This window comes from Pinus tabuliformis, chromosome 3_1 (assembly GCF_031772625.1).
Source record: "Pinus tabuliformis cultivar Carrire ecotype Pingquan chromosome 3_1, CPIR1, whole genome shotgun sequence".
NCBI lineage: Eukaryota > Viridiplantae > Streptophyta > Pinopsida > Pinales > Pinaceae > Pinus > Pinus tabuliformis.
This window is the reverse complement of record NC_142301.1, coordinates 699,742,453-699,766,583: the sequence shown is the minus strand read 5'-3', so window position 1 is coordinate 699,766,583 and position 24,131 is coordinate 699,742,453. Positions and strand designations below refer to the sequence as shown.

At 38.4% G+C, this 24,131-nt stretch overlaps 1 protein-coding gene across 2 annotated transcripts in view; it reads right to left on the bottom strand.

Moving 5' to 3' along the window:
* The window catches only part of LOC149189056 (Translation elongation factor EF1A/initiation factor IF2gamma family protein), a 231,441-nt gene that overhangs the window by 113,516 nt on the left and 93,794 nt on the right, over positions 1–24,131 (bottom strand). For both annotated transcript variants that reach the window (XM_089411756.1, XM_089411755.1), the window contains exon 2: positions 23,780–23,898. In XM_089411756.1, the coding sequence (XP_089267882.1) occupies positions 23,780–23,894 (115 nt within the window). In that variant the 5' untranslated portion in view covers positions 23,895–23,898. The remainder of the gene's footprint in view (positions 1–23,779; positions 23,899–24,131) is intronic.

Genomic DNA, 24,131 nt, shown 5'->3' with positions numbered 1-24,131 from the left:
AGCTTCCTATTGATGCCACCTGGATGGAAGATTCTGTCTACTTTGACCAGCATTAGCTTCTCTGGTCAAGGGTTTTCTACTGCTGTCATAAATATCAGATTTATGTGTTTGTACTATCTCTCTCTCTGTTGAACTTTGAAGATAAAAGAAGATTTGATCAAAGGGTTTCCCCACACATTGTGGGGTTTGTCCCTGGCTCGCGCCATATCTTGTGTCCTCTTGTCTTGGCTTGTCTTCTGCGTTTTATATTTATGTTCTATCTGTAGTTTATCGTAATGTTGATGTGATTGCTAACTGTGAAAATTTAAATAAATTGCTCTAGCATAGAACATACCAAAAATAACAATAGGAGATCATTCTTGATCTCAGTGATCCTTAAGAAGTAGGATTGAATATCCTCGTCTTTGCCCTTCTTAATATCCTTCAGCTTATTTTTGAAGAACAAAACTTGATTTGCATCACTAACTTTAAACAAGCTTACCAGTCTATCGTAGATCTCCTTGGAGGTGTTCAACTCGGAAACTTAGGCCACAAGACGCTTGTCAATAGAGTCTCGAATGATCTTCTTTGCTTTGACTTCACCCTCAGTGTACTTGTTCCTTGTAGCAACCGGTGCATTTGATGGAGGCTCTGTAATTTTGCCTCTCACATAGTCTAACAATTCCTACTCTTTCAATGTCAGATCAAGGGACATCTTCCATCCGTGATAGTCAGACTTCTCACGGAGTTTGTCTTCGGCGGGGAAGTATGATGAGGAACCCATGAATCCTTTTGACTTTTTCCAACTATCTTCGGTGATTGCTCTTGCTCTTGCTTGGGCTTTGTCTTCACCTCAGCTCTGATACCATGTTAAATTATGGTATGTTCTATGCTTAGAGACATTTACTCCAATTCTTCTTATTAGCCCAATGTCAATTCTCAGTATAGCAATCACATTAACATACAAGTAAAATGTTGATAGAACATAAATGAAATCGACAAAAGACAAGCCAAGACAGGAGACACAAAATGTGGCGCTAACCAGGGACAAACCCCAATGCGGGGAAACCCTTTGATCAATTCTTCTATATTCTTCAATAATTCAACAGAGAGAGAGATAGTACAATATCACAAATATGTGATTTACAACAGCAATTATAAAACCTTTGAACAACAGTAGTAAAGGTGATCAATCAGCTCCCAAAATGTCTCCAAGACAACCTAGGAGAACTCAGTCTCCAACAGCATTAATGGCAGCCCAAAACAGTCAAAGTATGATGGTCAAATCAGCAATGAATGCTACAGCAAACTGTAGCCAGCCCTAACCAGTCAACATTGTCATAAATGTGCCCTCAAACAATCAACACAGACTTGTCCAACACTTCATCTAGCTTAGGAGAGCCTGCCCATACAAACCGCAGTCAAAGGAGTCAATATGCTGGTCAACACAGGGCTAAACCACTTGCTGCACCTTCATGCGTCCTTGCTACCCTAATTGCGTCCTCCTCTGTCCTAATTGTGTCCTCCTCCAATGCTGCCCTAGAGATTTGCGTCCTCCTTCAATGCTGCCCAAGGGATTTGCGTCCTCCTTCCTGCGTATACCCAAGAGAGAAGGAAGAGATGAGAGGATGAGATGAGTATTCTAATGCCTCAAGGTCTCCTCTATTTATATCCCACGTTGAGGTTTAGTTGGGGGTGTGCAACACAATTTTACATGGTAGTCGACCTTGACAAATTGTCAAGAAATACTAATAAATTCATATCTCCATGAATACATGTCAGAATCGGAGGATCGTTAGATCAATCCTACACCTCTCGATGAGAGTTATCCAAGAAAAATAGCAGCTTCCATAAATAAGATGACCCACATGGAGTTTGGCCCTAATTGGCACTTTTAACAGAAACACCTTCAGAATTGGTAACTAAAGAGTTCCTCAATTCTTCCAAACTGAAGGCAATCCATAGTTCTTCAAAAGTGGGAGCTTCCTTCCAAGTGTTAAGACCTGCAACAAATGCACCCCAAGTAGGTGGTAATCCTAATAGGGCAGTGATCACGAGTTCTCTGTCTGGAACAATTTCATCAATGGCCAAGAGATCATCCCTAACTCTAGATATCTTCACAAAGAAGGCTGCCATAGTGTCTTCTTTAGTCATCTTCGTGGTCCTTAGCTCATTCTTCAAACCAGTGAAGCACCATCCATATAAGACCTGCGAGTCTTGGCAGGTTCTATAGCGAGTCGGGTCACTCGCATAGAACACGTGCTTAAGCCCTAGACTAGACAGGTATTTTATTATACTCAGCTACCTGTATAAGACTCGCGGGTATGCTATAAAACCTACATCGGACTGTTATAACACCCGTCGACCCTCAAAAGGAAAAAAAATATTTTATTATTTTATTTTTATTTTTATTTTTCTTTCCTTTTTTGGAAATGAGGTGAAGGTAAAGGGAAATTGGAGGGAAGAAAATCCTTTGTAAGCACCTCTCTCCCTTCCATTTGTAATTCACTTGTCATTTGAGTGTTTAGCTAATTTCTATGAGTGTTGAGTGACACCATTACACAGTGAAGGAGCTCTTGGAGGAGGCTAAAGGAGGCTTCATCGAATCGGATCATGGAGTTTGAATGTTTTCCATATAAATTTTTTGTATTCAATTTAGTTTCCTTTTGTTTTCAATTTTTTTTATGTTTGCAAACTTTTTGGGCTCTGTGGCTGAGTTTCTCAATCACACAGGGCTGATATGTGGCTAAGAAACTCAACCACAGGCCCAAAAAAAATTGCAACTTCAAAAAAAAAAAAAAAAAAAAATAAATAAAATAAAATAAAATAAAATAAAATCAAAACCCAAAAAAAAAGAAAAAACCAAAAAAAAAAATGCTTCCAAATTATGTCACCATGCCACCAAAGGGTACTAGAAAGTCTCGTGATCTAGCATGGGCACATGGTCAACGAATCATTGTCGGTAATGAGCACCATGTCAAGTGCAATTATTGCAATGCCACATGCATGGAGGCATAAACATGCTAAAATACCACCTAGCTAGAATTCCTCGAAATGGTGTGGGATGTTGTCAAAATTGCTCTGATGAAGTCACTACTGAAATGCCAGTTGTTTTGGAAGCCATTAAAGATGAAAGTTCTAAGAGGGCAAAAAGGAAGGATGAGATTTTTGGGATAGGTAGATCTTCATCTTAGAGTGAAACACAAATTCAAAGTCCAGGTATTGGTAACTACTCTTCAAGTGTTGTGGCAAATAGGAGTATAACCTCTTCTTTCTTCAGTCCTCGTACAACTCCAGGATCTCAACCAACCTTGGATAGTTTTAATGAAAAGAAGAGGAAGGAGGTAGCTATGGCAGTGAGGAGATTTTGGTACCATAACAGTCTTTCATTCAACTATGCAAAGTCTTATTTTTATCAGCCCATGGTGGATGACCTTGCAAGTGTTGGCCCTGGATACAAAGTCCCATCTTATAATGCACTTAGGGGGGAAGAGCTAGATGAGGAGCTTGAGTGTGTCAAGGAACAATTGGAGAGCATTAAAAGCTCATGGAAATTTACAGGTTGTACAATTATGTCTGATGGGTGGACAGATCAAAGGGGTAGAACAATAATAAATTTTGTTGTAGCTTGCCCTAAAGGAGCCATGTTCCTAAAATCCATTGATGCATCTACAAATGTAAAAGATTCACATTTGATTTTTACATTGTTGGTTTATGTGGTGGAGGAAGTTGGAGTTGCAAATGTTGTCCAAGTAATCACTGACAATGCAACAAATTATCTAGCAGTTGTAAGGTTGCTTTGTGCCAAATATCCCACCATTTTTTTTACTCCATGCACTGCCCATTGCATAGACTTGATACTAGAGGACATTGGGAAGTTGGAGTGGGTGCAAAATGGTGTGCAAGAATGCAAGCAAATTACCAAGTATATTTTTAATCATGCTTGAGTATTGATCCGTACGAGGGAATTCATACAAGGTGAGCTTAGTCGACCAACTGTCACACGGTTTGCTACAAACTTTCTTTCCCTCCAAGGCCTTTTGTATGAGTACCAAGCTTTGAGAAGAATTTTTTGTAGCCAGCAATGGGTATTTTGGAAAGACAGCACAAAACCAGAAGCATTGTCTGTGAAAGCATATGTCTTTGGTGATAGTTTGTGGTACTAATTCACTGAGATTGTCAACTTCACTGAGCCCCTTGTGAAAGTATTGAGATTGATGGATGGAGAGAAACCTGCAATGGGATATATTTATGAGGGCATGGACAGGGCCAAAGAGGCCATCAAGACTTTCTATAAGGGAAATGAATCTAAATATTTCCCTATATGGCAAATTATTGATCCAGGTGGGGTAGGAAACTACATTCACCATTGCATGCAGCAGGAGCATAACTCAATCTGAGCTTATTCTATAATTAGGGCTCTAGCATTCAAAGAGATCCCAAGGTGATGAGAGGTGTCATGATATGCATTGAGAAGATGTTACCGACCAAGATATTCAAAACAAAATCAACATACAACGAGATATGTACAAGGAAGCATCTGGCATGTTTGGATTCAGCTCAAGCCAACGTCTCAAGGACAAGAAAATGCCTTGTAAGTGCAAATTGTTAGAAATTAGCTTTTAATTTGCTAGTTCTCTTTTATATGTTTGGCATTGCAAATTGATAATCTTTGTTGCTATCTTTTTATAGCTCATTGGTGGATAGATTATGGCACTGAGGCACCACAATTACAAGAATTCGCCATCAGAGTTTTAAGTCAACACTGCAATGCTTCTTCTTGTGAGCGCAATTGGTCAGTATTTGAGCACATCCACAGCAAAAAGAGAAACAGGTTGGAGCATGAGAGGTTGGAGAAGTTGGTTTTCATCTACTACAACCTTCGAATGCTCACAAAACAAGTGTAACCAAAGGATACAGATCCAATTTTATTGGATACTATTGATTTAGAGTCTGAATGGGTTGTGGAGGAGTCGTCCCCTTATTTGAGTTAGCTTGATGAAGAAACTGAGGATCTCTCTAGTTTTCCATCTCAAATGGAGACTCCAAATACACCTGCCTCACAGTTGCTTCAGCCTTCCGATGTTAGCACTAGCTCCACGAGGGCTTATTGTAGGCGTAGTCGTCCATGAGTGATGAGACTCAAGATTGTTATGAGACAATCATTTATCATTTATGACATATGTATTTGAATTTTGAACTTGCTAACATTTTTTATTTTAATTATGGAATCATGAGTCCTTTTCTTATTCAGTATCTAAATGTTTTGCTTACAAAAATCGAATATGTTATGTTGTACTTTTATAGATATGAGATGATGTTATGAATTATTGCATATATTGTGGTTTTTATAACTTATAAGGATTGCAATTTTCATTAGTTTCTTTTTTGTGCTTAAAATTTACCATATTTTAACATTTTTTTGTATTTTGACGAGTCTTATAAGGGTCGTTCCCAAGTCTTATACGAGTAGAGGAGTCAATAGCGTGACGAGTCTTATACAAATACGAGTCGTGCAACATTGCTTCAAACTTGCTACTTGACCAATGTTCGTAATAGTAAATAACTTCGACAAGGCCTCATACATTTCCTGCGCATGATCGATGTTAGCTATGAATGGGACAAGATTGTCCTTTATTCCTTCTACCATCAGAGTAATGGCCACCAATTCTAGTTCCTTGTATTTCACTTTATCAGCATCACTAGAATCCTTTGTAGACTTCTTTGCTTTTCCTTTGACCAAGTCTAGTACCTTGTTCTTTTCAAGGATTAGGTCAATCGTCTTCTTCCAGGACCTATAGTTGGAGGCCCCTTCAAGTTTGTTCTCTATCTTAATTGTGTTAGACATCTTCCTTGAATATAGTATATTCCTTCCCTGAGATAGTCCCTTTGAATGGTTCCTTGATTAAGTGCTTGACACTGCCTTTTACTTCCTTCTTCACCAAAGTTGTGATACCATGTTAGAAAATTAGAAACGCAGAAATATTTCCTTATTCTTGATAATTACTTGCGACGTTTATTGTTATTACGATTCTTTGTATCTTCTTTCTATTAGTTAATTAAGCAATTACCAAAGCAGCAGCACATAAAACAATAGACACCGGATGTAGGCATAGTTCCTGGGCAAAAGCCCCCTTGAGGGGAAAACCCGGTCAAGAAATTCTTCCTTTCAATAGTATTCTTTGAGACTCTTCACCCTAGACCAAGACAAGACCTTTCCTCCACACCAAGTCAGCCTCCCAAAACTTCGACCCCTTTCCAACAACTTCGACTAGGCAACAGCTTCCAGCAACAGAGAAACTTGGAAGACTTCGATCTCCCAATCAAGAGCACGAAACAGAGAGAGAGAAATACCAAAATTTCAATTTTCCTTTTCTCCTTAGACTTCCCCAAACTCGCATTCATGTCGGCTTCCCGGCAACAGACTTTGCAACTTTTCCCAGCTACAAGAGAACTTCGCACTTTTTCCCAGCTACAAGAGAATTTTGCACTTCTTCCCAGCTACAATAGAATTTCGCACTTCTTCCCAGCTACAATAGAAATCAAACTTGTGTGAGAAAATGATGCTCCAAATGAATTCGATGAGCTTGTATTCATAGGCTCCATGTGAATTCGATGAGCTTGTATTTATCAATGTTTTAAAACTTAGACTCCGGTTCGGAAACAGCCGAGGGTCAACTCTAACTCCGACTCCAACTCGATATCGACTCGGCCGATTTGATTTCAATGACTTGGTCATTGTAAAAATTATATTAAATATTTACTTTTTTTATTAAAAAAAATAATTTTAAAGATTTTCATTCATGTTTCCAAATACAAAGCTTTAGAATATAGAGAGAAGACAACACATGATCAAAGTAGGTTCATGAATATATCCATTATATCAAAATGGCACCCAATGCACTCTCCAATACATACATGAATGATGATATATAGATCAAAACAAAAACACATAACCAAGGAGGCTAGAAATGGCCTCTACAACAAAAGTAAATTATGAAACATCACTAGTCACCGATACTACTGGCTACTACTAGAGGAGCCAACATCATCTGGCTCAGACTCTGAATCAGAGTCAAACAGGGAAACCCATGGCTCCTCATCATCATCATCTCCAACCGCAACTGTAGAAGTGGTAGCACTAGAAGACTGTGCAGCAGCTACACGCTGAGATAGACGAGATATGCGCTTTTGTCATGGCTGAGCAGAGGAAGTGCCCGCAACTAGAGGACTTGGGGCTGGCCCTGAGGCTGGTACAAGTGGATCTGCATTCAACTGAACATTTTCTTCAATTGATACCTCCGTCTGTAAATCCAAATCAAGTTCCTCATCAGAATCAAACTCTATTGGATGACTCTCCACTACCCAATCTGACGTTGGATCAATATCTTCCAACACAATGGGATCTGAATCAGGCCTTTTGTTCAGCAATTGGTTGCGTCTGAGACGGAGGTTGTATTGAACACAGACTAGATCATTTAATCGTTTTTAATCCAAACAGTTTCTCTTCTTCGTGTTAATCCTCTCAAAGACAAACCAATTGCGCTCACACCTAGTAGCACTGCAAGTTTGACTCAAAATACGAATTGCAAACTTCTACAATTGAGGACAATGGCTACCAAAAGCCTCCCACCATTGCGCTGCAAAAAACATAGTAGTGTAATGAGTTAGCTCAACAAATTATTTCCAACTTTCAAATTATAAACAATTTAACAAAATAAGAATTTGAAAATTGAAATTTTTGTTTACCTGTCTCATCTGCTTCCCTTGCAATCTTTGCTAGGTTCTTGCCAAACGTACCTGTGCCTTCGCTGAAAGTTGTGACTTGTCATTGTATCTCTAGTTGATCACACTCCAATGGGATCATGCGATCAATGCAGTCAATCCATCTCTAACCTCCCCACCCAAGGCTCCTACCTCCAAAGCTTTATAATGATATCGTGGGTTCAAAAAATACTCAGCTGCATGTATAGGGCGATGGAGTTGATTGTTCCATCTTTCATCAATGATTGCCAAAATGGGCCCATACTTAGCCACTATATCCTTGTATGCCCTCTTTATTTGCTCCTTTGCTTGATCCATAGCCTCATAAATGAAGCCCATTGCCAACCTTTCCCCATCCACCAACAACACCTTAACCAATGGCTCAGCAACCTTCACAATCTTTGGTGCCTTTTTCCAAAATATTTCTTCATTAACTTCTTTTCCAAATCTTTACCTTCTTGTTTGTTAAACCACTGGCTTTGATTCCAATCATCACTGGAAAACATCTTTTGCAAGTTTCTATGTTGGGAAAGCATAGATTGCAATGTCAAAAATGAGTTGCAAATCTAGTGATGGCAGGGCTAATAATATCTCTGCCCCCTGTGTGTCTCCTCATCAGGCTCAAAATCCATGAATGATTGTAGATAAATTTTGTTATGCTTTTGGCATGATCTACAGTGTTCTTGACCCAATCTAATTTGCCAATATCCTCAAGCATGAGGTCTATGCAATGTGCAACACATGGGGTCCAAAAGATGGTTTTGTGTTTTTCCTCTAATAGTTTACCAGCAAGAACATAGTTAGAGGCATTATCTATGATGACTTGAACAACATTAGCCACCCCCACCTCCTCAACAACCTCATCCAATAGCTGAAACAACAATTGTCCATCTTTCACCCTATCAAATGCATCAACTGATTTTAGAAACATGGTTCCCTGTGGGCAAAAGATAAGAAAGTTTATGATGGTACGGTTCCTTTGATTAGTCCATCCATCTGACATGATGGTACATCCTGTTTTTGCCCACGAGTTTTTTGAAATATTTCAAATACTCATTAGTGGAGGAAATTTCTTTCTGCAAACGAAGCCCCCTTAACTCATGCATAGTAGGGCCTTTGAAGCCCTATCCAGCAGCAAATATGGCATCAAACATAAGCTCATAATATGGTGAACGGGAAGCATTGAAGGGGATATCAGCATCATACCACCATCTAGATATGTAATCACAAGCAGTCTTCCACAATTCTTTCTTCTAATGGTCATCTAGAGTGGGCTGCAAAGTTCTACTAGCTTGAGGACCATATCCATCAGATGGAAAGGAGGGCGTGACAGTGAAATAACTTTCGATATTCATCTCACCCTTCTTTTTCATTTTACCCTTACCCTTTTTCTCTTGCATGGAATCCAAAGAGGGAGGAACATAGCAGAAGGGGTTGGATGCATTAGTACAAGGGATAGAACAAAAGCCCTCAAAATCAAAATGGGGGTTGGTAGCCATCATTTGTTGTATACTCCTCTTCCTCCCAATTTCAGCCTCTATTTATTTTTGCCTAGCTTTTTCTTCCTGAAACTCGTCAAAGCTATTTAACAACTCCTTCCTAATCTCCTCAATTTGTGGTGATTCAAATGGAGTAATTTGGCCTCTAATACCTGCCAAGTGTTGTTTCAGCCTATGAATGCCCCCAAGACCCTACTTAATTTTTCTATGGCAAAATTTGCAATGCATTTGATTATCAACCATTTCAGCATATGCCCAAGTAGATCTTTCACTCTAGGAGCTAGTTTTTGACTTCGAAATGAAAGGAAAAAAAAATCTAAAAATGAAAACAGGAAAAATAGCAATGCTTCAACATTCATTTCTTTTACAAAAAACACTTTTCAATTTCCAGATTTGCACAAAAAATTAAATAAGCAAAAACATAGTTTAGAAGTGAAAAAAAAAAAAAAACCTCTAAGCACAAACCACCTCCTCAATGTTGCTCCAATGGCTGCCCAACAAACTCCTCACTGCTACTCCAATGCTTGTCCAAGACTCCTCACTGTTGCTCCAAAAACAAACTCCACAACTCTTCACAAACTCCTCACAAATTCTCACACAAATACAATGAGATAGCTGTGAGGAAATGAGAGGGGTTGGGTAGCTTTTATAGGATTTGGGAGAGGTAAATGGACCTCAAAATAACCCTAAGCCAAATTAGAATTGGTTGTGGGGTCCTTTTTGCCCCCCAAAAAATTCCACAGGCCGCTTTTCAGCCACAGTGACCGAGTCGGCCGAGTTAGCTCAGGCACGGCCGAGCCGGCCAAGTTGTTACTGAGTCAGTCGAGTCAGTCACCGGCTCGACCGACTCGATAACAACCCGGCCAGCCGAATCGTTTCGGCCACCGAGTCGACCCAGCCATGCATTAGCTCGGTCTGGCTCGGCCGTTTCGTAAAACACTGGTATATATAGGCTCCACGTGAGATCGAATAGGGTCCTTAGGCCGACTTGATCTTCTTCTAGGCCGACATCGTGTGGAGGTTACATAATTCATATTTGACTCAATACTTAACCTTTTTACATGATTCAAAAGCCCAAGAAGGGTCTCTTTAAAGGTACAATGACTCTATTAACTCAAAATAAATCCTAGAAGTCCTCAATGGGGACTTTGACCTAAAACAAGGTGACCCAAGCATGAAACCCGCGCTTTAATAAGTCACAATAATAATAATAAAAATTATTTTCTTTATTCTTTTAACAAGTACATTACATGATGACCCAAGTACATTAATGAAGACCAAACATAGTTACATTTTCCAACACTTCCGGCCTGCAACTTCTCGGCCTTAAATCAGAAACCCTAGCACGTGTAGATGACCGTCCTTTCTACCTTGATTTCCTTCGGTTGAGATGGAGGATTCCTTTTTGGCAACTCGGCTTGTATTGCACCTCAATTTCTCTTAGATCTGACCTTCAAGTATCACAGTAGAAGTCCTCAGCTCCTTCTGTATTATGCAAGTCTGCAATTTCGTATGTGTGGAGGTAAGTTGGCCCACAAAACAGTCCCAAATCAACACTAGATACCTCGTTGCTCTTTCCTTCTTCCTCGCTGGTTATTAAACTCCCTTAATGACCCTCACACTTCTTCCAAGCTTCAAATCTTAACCAAATTGTATCTCTGAAATTCTACTCTGAAATAAGGTCGAGCTGCCCTATTTATAATGGTTGGAGCCTCATAATTAGCTGACTTGAGAGAGCTAAGCCGACATGTCTCTTTGAGTAGGTTATATACTCCATATTGTAGTCAACTTGAAGGAGTTGTTTTGTGCTTGGTCTTGGAGGGCTTACATACTGATTTAATGACTCATACAAAATGTAGCATACCCAAGAAGGGTCCTTCATACATGACATTGACTCAATTTGACTTTATCACCAATGCTAAGGACTCACAATGGGAGTCATACTAAAAATAAAATTCCTTGCGCTCATGAAACCCATGAGACAAGTATTACAATAATAATTTTATATTTCTTCTTTGCATCAATTACAGAAAATCACAATAACACATGTCATTATGAAAGTCGAACCTAGTTACATTTATAAACACTCCCTCTTAACTAGGGAGGTATTCATAATGGTACTTGGTTATTCTCAATCTGAAGAATTCTCATAAGAAGAGTCAGATTGGTAACCCATTTGTATAGCATCATATCAACCAACATTGTCACATAGCAAGGCCTTGACTAACAACTCTATCTTTGCACAAGATTAGAGCACAATATTGGGGATACCAATGATGTACAGGTAGCCTCATCATTGTCTCTCTCAAAACATATCCCACCCAGGTTCTCAGGGTGTGTTCCACCAAGACTATTCTTATCTTGGATTCCCAGTCCTCAAAGAATATCAGTCCTTAACAACTACTCTTATCTTGGATGCCCTAATACATCCTCAAAGAACATCGGATGCCAGATGTTTACCCAATCCTCCAATTTGTCTTCCCAAGTGAAGAAAAGAATGATGTGTCTATCTCTCCCTCTTAATTAGGGAGGACATATCTATTCCAATAAAGGATTGTATTCATTCCTACGGAAAGAATGTACCTAAGCTCCCTCTTGGCTTAAGAATTTCCAAGTTTCTTCTAAGAAACATGTTTCCAGGCTCCCTCTTAATTAGGGACCTACAACAGCTCCTCAGGTGGAGATGATGGGACAACCAACTATTTGAAGAACTCCTCCTCACGATATCATGAACTTTTTCCATTATCTAGGAGTCTTCATGTTTGGGACTTCTACATAGGGCACCAACCATCCATCACTTTCATCCATGAGCCAGCCATGTCATCATCGGAAAGTGATCTATCAGTCCATATTTGGCCTTCCTTCATGCCATGTTTACTTAAGAATCTTTCATCCTACTACATGTGCATCGATGGTGCAAGACATCCATAGATCTTCCCTTAACAGCTTCGCATAAACCCATCCAAATATTTGTTCAAAAATAAAGGAATGAACATTAAAATCAACATTACCTTTGTGATGGTCTTTCATCGTGACAACTTCTAGTTTGCATCAATATCCTGCATACATATCAACACATCTTTCACAAATATATATTGTCAAGGGTCTCTTTCTTTTTTAGACTCCATCAAAGTCTTCATATCTTTCATGGAGATATCCTAGTCAAATCTTCTTGGTCTTTCGGATGTTGATTGCTTTTACCATGGTTACAAATCCCACGATCTCTTCCTTCCTTTCTTTACACATTTCATTCCCAGGAGCTTCCAATCAGAGTTCCTCAATTGTCGTCACCCACCTCATACTTCATATGAAAACATATTATGTTGATTCCATCTAGTGAATGTGTGAGCCATGCATTCCTGCATCCCTTTTGAGGGAGGAGATCCTTCCTCTTGTTTATGCTCTCAAGATAGAGCATTGATCCATGTTACCTGCAACCATATGACATGACTCTTTAATATTGAATATAATCATACATACCTCATTTTCCTTTGGGTCATCCAAACTTCCTGCAGCAGCTTCCTTGATTGAAAGAGATTCAATCCCTTGATCTGCTTCACTTTTATGTCATCATACCATCATCCCATGAATTCCACAAGTTTTGAATTCTTGATGAAACACTTGCTTCCCCTCATGATCGGTGAACCTTTCAATGAAGATTCCATCAGAGAATCTTGAGGATCTAAAGTATCCCCATCAGCAGATGTTTCCATTTGACAAATGTATGATGAACCTTGTACTAGATGACCTTGCCACTTGTGTTTTCAATGAGATTCCCAAGAGCTATATACTTGACTTCCATAGATTCTAACCGTCTTTCATGCTTCTCTATGATGATGTCCTGAGCTCTTGCTTTCAATGCTTCTATTATGCCTTGATGCATCCCATTGTTTTACTTAGTAAATCATGATAGCCATATCTTAAAAGACTTAGGAACTTGAAAAGAAATTATGTGAGGAAGACTATCTCAATAGTGGAGATCTATTACTTCCTCCTTGGAATTCTTCTTTTTAGCTTCCTCCACTTCCTTGGTGATGTGGGCTTCTTTTTCTGAGGACCAAAATTTCCAAATTGTCCCTTTCTTTTTGTCATTGCAGCATGAGCTTGATTTTGCTCACCTATTCCCACATTAGATTTGGCCTTTAATCTAAATTCTTCAATCTTGCACAGTGACCATAGATCCTGGAATGGAGTAGCTTCTTTCTTCCCATAAATACTTGAAGTAAAGTTACCCCACTCCTCTGGTAGTGCATTTCATACAACTATAGTCATTTCTCTATTAGACATGACTTCTCCCAGATCTTGTAGTTGATCTCGGATCTCAAATATCCTCGTAAAGTACGAGGCTATTCCGTCTTCCCTTGACATCTTCGGCTTGTAGAGTTCTTTCCTTAATGAGATGAATTCTCCAACAGTGCTTATGTAATACAACTCTACCAGTTTGTCATAGATTTCTTTTGAAGTTTTGAGTTTAGATACATAAGGGATGAGGGGATCCTTGATGGATTCTATGAGAATCCTTTGAGCCCTAACTTCCCCTTTCATACACTTGGCAAGAGCTTGGGCATCTTCCTTTCTTGGATTAGTGATAGAACCATTGATATGTTCCATAACCTCGTTTTCAATGAGATTCAAATCTCTCATTTTCTTCCATGCAAGATAGTTTGAAGCCCCAACCAATTTGTTGCTTTCCTTGCAAAAAGACATTTTGATAGATTCAGGTGTGGACATAAATATACTTATACTTCATAGAATGTTCCTTCTTCTTACTGCTTCCTTGATGTTGATGATGATATAGAGGATAGAAAACTTCTCCTTGATGAAGGTAGTTTTCTTCAAGAATGATCCTAGATCCCACAAAGAATGAGATGACACCGCCTTTTGATCTAGCTTCCTTTGGATGAATAGTCTTCAAAACACTTTAACTTGAGTAGAAGTAGGGTTTTGGCCTTCTCCCTCTTGATGATGATCCCAATACTTCTTTGTAGACGTCTTTGATCTAGGGTTATGATGCTTACTTCAAGATGATCTTCGCTTCTATGTCTTCCTTGAGATTTGATCCTTGAGTGTCCCTTGATAAGATGCCCTTCCTTGACTTAGTAACCTTAGCTCTGATACCATGTTGAGAAATCTAGAGCATCAAGTATTAGGTGATTTCTCTTCTTTAGATAACTGCTTGTGAATGCTTTTTACTTCTTAGATTAGGATCTCTTTTACTTATGCTTTATGGTGTTCTTCTTCATCAAACAGCTATCAATGCATAAACATAAAGACACAGAAGACACAGAATATAAGCTATCAGCCAAGGCCAAAGCCTCTCACTCTTTGAGAGGAAAACCCGAACAAATTCTTCTTCTTATAGAGATTCCAATTGACAAATACCAAGACCAAGATCCTTGACCTATTTGACCTCTCCAAGACCAAGACACCAAGTTTCTTCTCTTGCCCTCTTGAGTCAACGATAGCCAACTGCCTGCTCCTTCCATCTACTTCGACGTTCTTTCAGATCTCGACTTCCTTTCCAGTGCTTCAAGCCTGCAACTTCTCGCCCTAAATCACAAACCCTAGCAAGTGTAGATGACCGTCCTTTCTACTTTGATTTCCTTCGCTTGAGGTAGAGGACTCCTCTTTGGCAACTCAGTTTGGGTTGCACCTCAATTTCTCTTAGATTCGACCTTCAAGTATCACAGTAGAACCTCGACTTCTTCTGCAGTATGCAGGGCTGCAATTTCGTATGTGTGGAGGTAAGTTGGCCCACAAAACAGTCCCAAATCAACACTAGAGACCTCATTGCTCTTTCCTTCTTTCTCGCTGGTTATTAGACTCCCTTGATGCAACTCACACTCTTCCAATGTTCATATCTTAACGAAACTGTATCTCTGAAATTCTGCTCTGAAATAAGGCCGAGTTGCCCTATTTATAGTGGTTGGAGCCTCATAATTAGCCGACTTGAGAGAGTTGAGCCAACATGTCTCTTTGAGTAGGTTATATACTCCATATTGTAGCTGACTTGAATGAGTTGTTTTGTGCTTGGTCTTGGAGGGCTTACATATTGATTTAATGACTCATACAAAATGTAACATACCCAAGAAGGGTCCTTCATACATGACATTGACTCAATTTGACTTTATGACCAATCCCAAGGACTCACAATGGGAGTCATACTAAAAATAAAATTCCTTGCTCATGAAACCCATGCAACAAGTATTACAATAATAATTTTATTTTTCTTCTTTGCATCAATTACATAAAATCACAATAACACATGTCATTGTGGGCTTTTCCAGCCCTTTTTCTTTTCCGGCCTTCTCCTTTCAGCCTTCTGCTGCTTCCTTCACCCTTCTGCCCTCTTTTTTGGCCTCCATTAGCCCCTATGTCAACCTCTCCCAACCCAACGCTAACCCTATTAAGCCTAGCGTTAGCTTCTTTTGCCCCTATTTTGTCCTCAATCCATCTCTGAAATTTCTGGACTGAATATTGGTGGGTTTTACAGGAAAGAATTTGCTCAAGTTTGATGTTTTCAGGTGCCAAGTTCATTTGAAAATTTTTGGCAAATTGGGCAAGCAATTTTCAAGGCCTTGGGCTTAAGGTTCGATCTCTAAACCCTCATTTTCTCACTGTTTGCTATTGCTCTCTGAATCATTCATAACAGTGGTGAAATTCATGTTTAAATGCTCTAAAATTCACAAATCAATTGCCTAAATGCACTAAGAAATTCATAGTAAAAATTTACAAGTGTTTTGGTAAGTTGGGCATTGATTATTGGGCATAGATCTACTTGTTTGCTGACTGAAATATCTCTGCATAATCAGTGAAATCAGATCTGATATATCATGAATACTACATCTTAAAGGGGCTAAAGAACTCATAATTTCATATTAATAAGCTTGGTTTGGCATTTGGGAATTTTTGGGCACATTTTGGCACACAATCTTACATTGGTAGTTCACTATTTTCACAATTTTATTACTGATGTCATAAGTGCCTTAAGATCTGATATAACACTTAAAAATACATCATAAGAAGGTTGGTTAGCTCAAATTTTCATTTGGCAAGTCATTGGGTGTCTCATTGCTCACATTTGGTTCATTACTTGCTTGTCATTTTGGAGTAAAAGTGATTTTGTTTACTGCTGTCCTAAATCTATCTTAACAGTGAACTACAAGTTACATAAGTGGTTTTCATTGTTTCATGCTCTAATAAGTTCATTGTGGAGAAGATTTGTTTTATTATGCTATTGTGAAGAAGGTTGCTTAAACATTGGAATCTAACATTTGCTTGTCTTGTGTTAGATCTAAGAATCATTAACTTTGCACTAAAGTCACTCATAAAGCACTTACACATCTAAGCTCTAATCTTCTAATCTTATTGGATGGTTTAAGTTACTTTGGGCATTGAATCTTAATTGGCATTAAAGTATCTCTCTCTCTCATGAGTATCTTGGCATCTAATTGGCATTATTGTGTTGAGCATCTAATTGTCTAAGGAGCATTGCTAATCTCAAAAGGAATCATTGGATAATTGCTAAACACATAATCTTGCTTTGCCATCAAATCTTAAGAAGCTTTGATAATTTTATTGTCTATCTTAAGCATTGGCATATTTAAGAATTATTTGTTGTGAATCATTCTAAGTGAGCATCTCTTAATATTGGCATAAGACCATTGGCATTTACTTTGTTAAAATATCTTGGAAAACTTTAAATTGTCTCTAGTAATTGTCATTATTATTGCATCTTGTGGAAGATCTATTGTTTAATATGGCACTGGATAACTTGGCACATTATCTTGTGGTTAAAACTTGTCTCTTAATTTTCATTAATAAGTACTTACTGTCGTAATTGAAGACTAATCATAACTAAAGTACTTAACATAAGCAACCTTAAACCAAGAATCACCCATCCGCCTTGCATAAGCATTCTAAGCCTAGTTGCATTAATAATTTAGCTCCAAGCCTAAGCTTGGTTGATAGACCTCTAGGGCCACCCTTTTTCAAATTAGCGTGAGGGATTCAGGACCTTTCTAGTGGTTAACACAGAGACCTTGAAGTCGTCAGAGCCACAGTCTCCGCAGCGCCAGAGGCATCGGGTGGTTGGAACACAAGGGGAGGTATCGTTAATCAAGCCTTTGCTTGCTTCCCGTTGGCTTCCATCTCACAACCTACTCTAAAGACTGGTTCCAAAATAGTTAGGAAGAAGGATATACTTAGACTAGGCATATATCTAAAAGTAACCAGGATTCTTGCATCACACCTAGGTCCTATGATTTGCATAGCATATAGGTTAGTGGAGCATCTAAGCAGCGATTATCAATCCAGTTACTTGGTCTTGAGTTAATAATAAGCAAGAATTTGACTCTGTAAGGCACTGGTCTCATATTTGAATTTAATCTAATCTTTGAGTCTTGCTAAATTTAACCAAAAAGCTAGGCCACTCAATCATGTCTCCCGCACTTGTTGGTTGCCAACTTGTCCTTCGTCTTCACATTTCCATAGGGACTGCCCCCCATAGCCTGTTGTTGGGAGACAGCTAGAATGGAGAGGTCAGGGATCAGATTGACAACCCCCAAAATAAGTTGTTGTCGTAGTCCCTGTACAATCTGAGTGACAACAGAGCCATCATTCTCATCGCCTACAAAAGAAAAATTCTTGTCCAAACAATTATCAAAAGATGGAAAAGGGCAGAAGGATGACAGTGACAAGGATCGCAGAAAAAACCAGTTCTAAAGTAAATTTGGCAATTGGGGATTATAGACAGATAGCCATATCACCTCATGTGACATGATGAAGATAGCCAAATCACCTCGTGTGATTGTAATGTAGATGGAATGCTAAAAGGATTTTAAAAGGAAGCAAAACTTCTTACGAGCCATCATTCTCATAGCCAACAAAAAAAAAATCTTGTCCAAACAATTTGCAAACTAAATAACCTAACACATGGATTCGGGATTTGTCAAATACGGGGATTCGAGTGTCGGATTCGGACACGTTGACCCCCTGAAATAGGACACGTTTGGATATGTTATATATTATTTTATTAAAATATATATATATATATATATATATATATTAAAATTAGATATTTCTTACACAAATTCTCATTCATGATACAAATTCATTGATTCCAAACATAGATCTTCATCTAGATGTAAGTTTTACAGTTTACAAAGTAAGTTAGTAACATTATAGTTGCATAGTACATACAAAATTCAAATACAATTGTAATTTGTGACATGTCACATAAATAATAAATCATAAATTCATAATACATATTCAATTCATCAATGATCCAATAGGAGAAAGACAAGATAGTAAGATAAAGACACTAACAGTTGTAGTTTTCTCAACTGCAAATAACCTACTTCTGAAGTGTTTAATATGCAAAACTCTAAAATTACACCTGAATGCTTCAACGGGACACTTATACTGTCAACTGTAATAGTAAATATCTCATTATATGAAATTGTTCTAAGCAATGAAATAATTAACAATCAAAATCATTTCAGTCACTGCAAACTAGGTTCTTCCAGTTTAATTAACAATGTTCTAAGTCACCAGGTTCGAGTTCGAGTTCGAGTTCGAGGACCATGAAATTCGAATAAAGTTCGGCAACTCAAATTTTGTCGATAAAATTCGACATAAAATTCGACATATAGAAATTCGAAAAAAAAAATGTATATTAAAGATAGATATATCATATGCATATGAGAAATGGTATGGCAACTTCAAATGCATTTAGTATAGCTGTTTCTGTTCTGTTTTAGAATAACTGAACTACGTGCCATTTGTTTCTTAAAGATCAAGCAAAAATGTTCTTATATATTAATTCAGGCCCTCGGAGAGAGAGAGAGCTTCCACTATTGTTCATGTATACAGAACTTGACATATAAAACATAAAAGATTTAAAACAGATCATTGATGTCCCTATAGATAGTATGTACCTATCATTACATGGAAACACTAAATAACTTGAAAAGAATTGTACAGAATTCAGAACAGACCAGTGCAGCAAGTCCTGTAGGCTGTGAGCAACCATTCATAACTGTTTTTTAAAGATAGATCATAGATTGGCATAAAAAAAATATACAAAAACAGTTTCCCAGTAGGGGAATTCCTTGATGCCCCAAGTTGTGTGACAAAAGAGCAGCCTTGTCACTGTGGAAGGGCAGCCCTAGAAGACCCTATAACTTATCAACCATCCGGGTGAAAAACTTGAGAAAACATAAAAAAAACAATAAATGTAAATGAAATGCATGGTTTGGACTTTAATCTGTTGAAGCCTGAAGGTCAATACTGAATAACTCAGACACCAGTAAGAACTGGGTGACCCGTGAGTCACCATTGATAAATTGTTACAAAGTTAATGGCTCAAATAAAGGTTTCTGGATGGCGAGAAATTTTAATTTTACTTAAACAGGTGTAGTTGAGCAATGATTATATGTTGCTTATAGTTATATTTAGATATAAAGACTAGGGGAAAGCATTAGGCTTAACTTTGAGCAGCATTGATCGAGTGTATAACAAAGGCCATTTGTAATAATGGTCATTTGGTTTGTAACTCATGCAGCATAGAGGCCTCAAGAAGATGATCGGAATATACATTGAACAAACTCTGACAGCTCTGCTTTGTAGGTTGTGTGTAAATCTCTTCTAAGTAAGCTACAGCAGATATTAAAAGTTGTGACACAATAAAAGTTAGGAGATTTAACTTCCCAACATAGTTCAGGGTAACATATCTGATGGTAGACTATGCTTCGAGTCCCAGGGTAACATATAAGTTTATAACGTAAAGCATACATGACTTCCAAAATGCTTGTCCTCAATTTCTCATCCGCTTAACAGCATCTCTGGCTTCGAATAAATTTACCATAAAAATTAAAACAATTGCAGGTAAATACTCGCATAATTTACCACAGGCAGAAGCAGCTCATGCACAAAATATTACATATAAACTTAGGACCCTCCACACATTCAATCAGAGATGGAAATGCATAGAGAGTGGACTCACGCTGTAGACTCACGCGGCAGTGGGCACGCCTGCAGTTTTCTCGGCCTGCAGTTTTGCACCCAGACCAACGCACCAAAGGTTCAAAGCCCTTACGTATCGCCTATCGGTATGGAGACTGGACAGCGTTCTGAAGCTTCAGATCCAGGAGTCGGTATGGAGACTGGTAAACACAAGCCCTTACAAGTTACGATCGTGACTGGAGACTGGAGTATGGCGTCTGCTGAGTGACGAGTCTGGACCACCGGCGCCAATGAAACAATGAAACCCAGGTCCCAAACAGGAACAATAAAACCCGCGGGCGCGAAAAAAAAAAAAAAAAAAACGAATTTAATGAACTGTAGGCGAATTTCAACGATTTTAAACGAATTTCATGCGATTTTATTCGACAAAAAATCAAATTCGACTTGAAATTCGAGTTCGCCGAATTTAATGGCGAACTCGAACGAATATGTTCGTTTGCCCTTGAAAATCGCCGAATTTCGAATTTAATGGTTCAAATTCGGCGAATCTGGTGACTTAGACAATGTTACATTACGTATGTGTTTCCTTCTTAAAAACCAAACAGGAAGGGCAAAGCCATGTCAAACCTTGACCACTGAGAACTTGAGGCTAAAACAACAATTAGAAGAACATATGATTGAAGAACATTTTTAAAATGACAATACCCTTGAGAACAAAGTAATTTGTTATGAAGATTAGGATAAGATCAAACCAACAAAGTTAGAAATTGGTAGAGGAACCCATAAAGTTGAATGGGAAAAAAGAAGTTTAGACTGTAATGAGCAAATGAGCGTTAAATAAATGGCGCATCAGGAAGTTGCACAAAATATGTGCACACTAGATGCAGAAATACCTTTTGCTCCTTGCTCCAAACCCCTCAGCAAACCCACAGAAAACCTATAGCAAAAGAGAGGAGAAATGATAAAAAAGAACAGCAAAGTCGCCTTTCTTAGGCCATGTGGATCACTTTTTCTGGATTCCTGTCCGGAAATTGGGACACGATTTGTCCGATTAGGACACGATCCAGATTCGATCGTGTCCCAATCGGACACAACACGTCTCGATTTCCAAACACGAATTGGCACGAATCGTGTCCAATTCGCCAGATTCAGGACACATTGGCCTACTTCAACGAATCCGGTTTCAGAGTTTGCAAAAGATGGAAAAGGGCAGAAGGGTGACAGTGACGGGGAAGGAGCGAAAAAACCAGCTCTAGAGGAAATTTGGCAATTGGGGATTATAGACAGATAGACATATGTCTCAGTAGCATAACTTTCTTCCAAAGACTTGTAAAGGAAGGAATCAGAACACAAGGGAAGCCTCTTCCAGAGTGTGTCATGACCCAATCAAAGATGGAAAAGGGCAGAAGGATGATAGTGATGGGGGGACAGAAAAAACCATCTCTAGAGGAAATTTGGCAATTGGGGATTATAGACAGATAGCCATATGTCTCAGTAGCATAACTTTCTTCCAAAGGCTTGTAAAGGAAGGAATCAGAACACGGGGGAAGCCTCTTCTAGAGTGTGTCATGACCCAATCAATTCAAGGTCAAGAAGGAACATATTCATGCTGTTGAAGTCAATAAGTCAAGAACTCCATCATTTCTTCAGAGTCAGGGAAGTTCTAATTTGAATGGAAGAGATCAGCGAAAATGCTATTGAAAAGCTTGCAAAGATACCAAGAGGCAACAGAAGCACTGAGGGGAAGTAATTATCATTTCAATTTTAGTTTTTTTTCAAGAAGGAAAAATGCTAGACCCTGCATGTCCTTCCCAAACAAACTTCTAGGTCATCCATGATATTTAAGGAAAGGACAACACCACAATTCAACATCCTCAATGAAAGAACTACAGAACGAGCCAGACCACCTCATATGATTGTAATGAAGATGGAATGCTAAAAGCATTTTAAAAGGAAGTGAAGCTTCTTATGAGCCATCATTCTCATAGCCTACAAAAGAAAAATTATTGTCCAAACAATTATCAAAAGATGGAAAAGGGCAGAAGGATGACAGTGACAAAGAGGGCAGAAAAAACCAGCTCTAAAGGAAATTTGGAAATTGGGGATTATAGACAGATCAGATCACCTCATGTGATATGATCAAGATAGCCAGATCACCTCATGTGATTGTAATGTAGATGGAATGCTAAAAGGATTTTAAAAGGAAGCAAAACTTCTTACGAACCATCATTTTCATAGCCTACAAAAGAAAATTTCTCATCCAAACAATTTTCAAAAGATGGAAGAGGGCAGAAGGATGACAGTGACAGGAGGTGGGGAAAGCAGAAAAAACCAGCTCTACAGGAAATTTGGCAATTGGGGATTATAGAGAGATAGCCACATGTCTCAGTAGCATAACTTTCTTCCAAAGACTTGTAAAGGAAGGAATCAGAACACAGGGTAAGCCTCTTCCAGAGTGTGTCATGACCCAATCAATTCAAGGTCAAGAAGGAACATATTCATCCTGTTGAAGTCAATAAGTCCAGAACTCCATCATTTCTTCAGAGTCAGGGAAGTTCTAATTTGAATTGAAGAGATCAGGGAAAACGCTATTGTAAAGCTTGCAAAAGTACCAAGAGGCAACAGAAGCACTGAGGGGACTTCTGAAGCAGCAACACTCGTTATAGATAGTAATAAGGAAAAGTAAGGAGAAACAAAAATAGTAGAGAGAGATATCAAAGAAGATTCAGGATGATCAAGATATAACCCAATAACTGATCTTACAGATTCAAGAGACAATTGTCAAGCTAGAAAGGAAGATAGCCAATGAATGAAAATAACAAACTCCTCAAGAGCAGACCAGTTTATATTGAGAAAGAGCCCTTGGAGCAACCTGCTTCAGCCAATCAGCCCACCAAGGAGTTGTCCCAGCCAAACAGCCACCAGTACGATCTAATGTTTTTTGAATTGATTTCAAAGCATGGAGGAATACTGCATAGAACAGTTTTCTAAATATGTTTGAACCTCCAGAGTATGATATGTGTCAGCATGTTGTGAAAAAGATGTAGCCCTAATGTCATTTGTCTCATTTAGGCAAATTTTATAGTCTGTTAGTGAAATTCCAGTTGTTGTGAGCTTCAGAGCAATATCTTAGGAATTAATTATTAAATCCCTGATTCCAAAGGATAAGGCATCCCTCCAAAGCCTCCAATTTTATACTATAAGTAAATATTCTGGCTTTCAGAGCCATGGTAATATAAATCTTTATTTCCTATCAGAAAAAAGGACGAGGGAGGTAAGAAGCATATGTAATAGGGTGTAAAAGCCAAGTGCTTTGCACAAATTTTGCATCTCTCAGTATTTGAAACAGCTCTTCTATGTTAATTCCTCTTGCCTCTCAAAACAGGGAGCAAATTATGTACTGCTTTTGTAATTTTTCTGTGGGGGTAATAGAAGCACTTTTAAATTATTGTCTACCAAAAAGCAGCAAATTTAAGGAGAGGAGACAAGAGAAAGCGGGATATCAATGGTTTGTTAATGTAAAATATTAAACTAAAAATTTCAGATAGGTCTCCAACAGAAGGGAAATATACCATGGCATTCAGCTGATTCTTCATTGTCATCATAATCATAGGCATAGTCCTCATCATAATCATAAGAATCATCATACACGTCCTCATAATCGCGATGCTTGATTTTCCGAGGCATCTTCCTGTACATAAATTTGAAATCAACACCTTAGAATGAAAACATAAACATGCACATAAAGTGTAACAGCAAAGCATCTGACTGTTTCAGAGATCAAATGACTAATGATGCATGCAGCCAACTAAAAATACCTTTATCTTAAAGCAGTAAAATACATCTTTTTGCCCTATCTGTGTGCATGACTTACCATACTCGGTACATAGTTTACAAAAGTAGAATAGGAACATAAATAGTTCA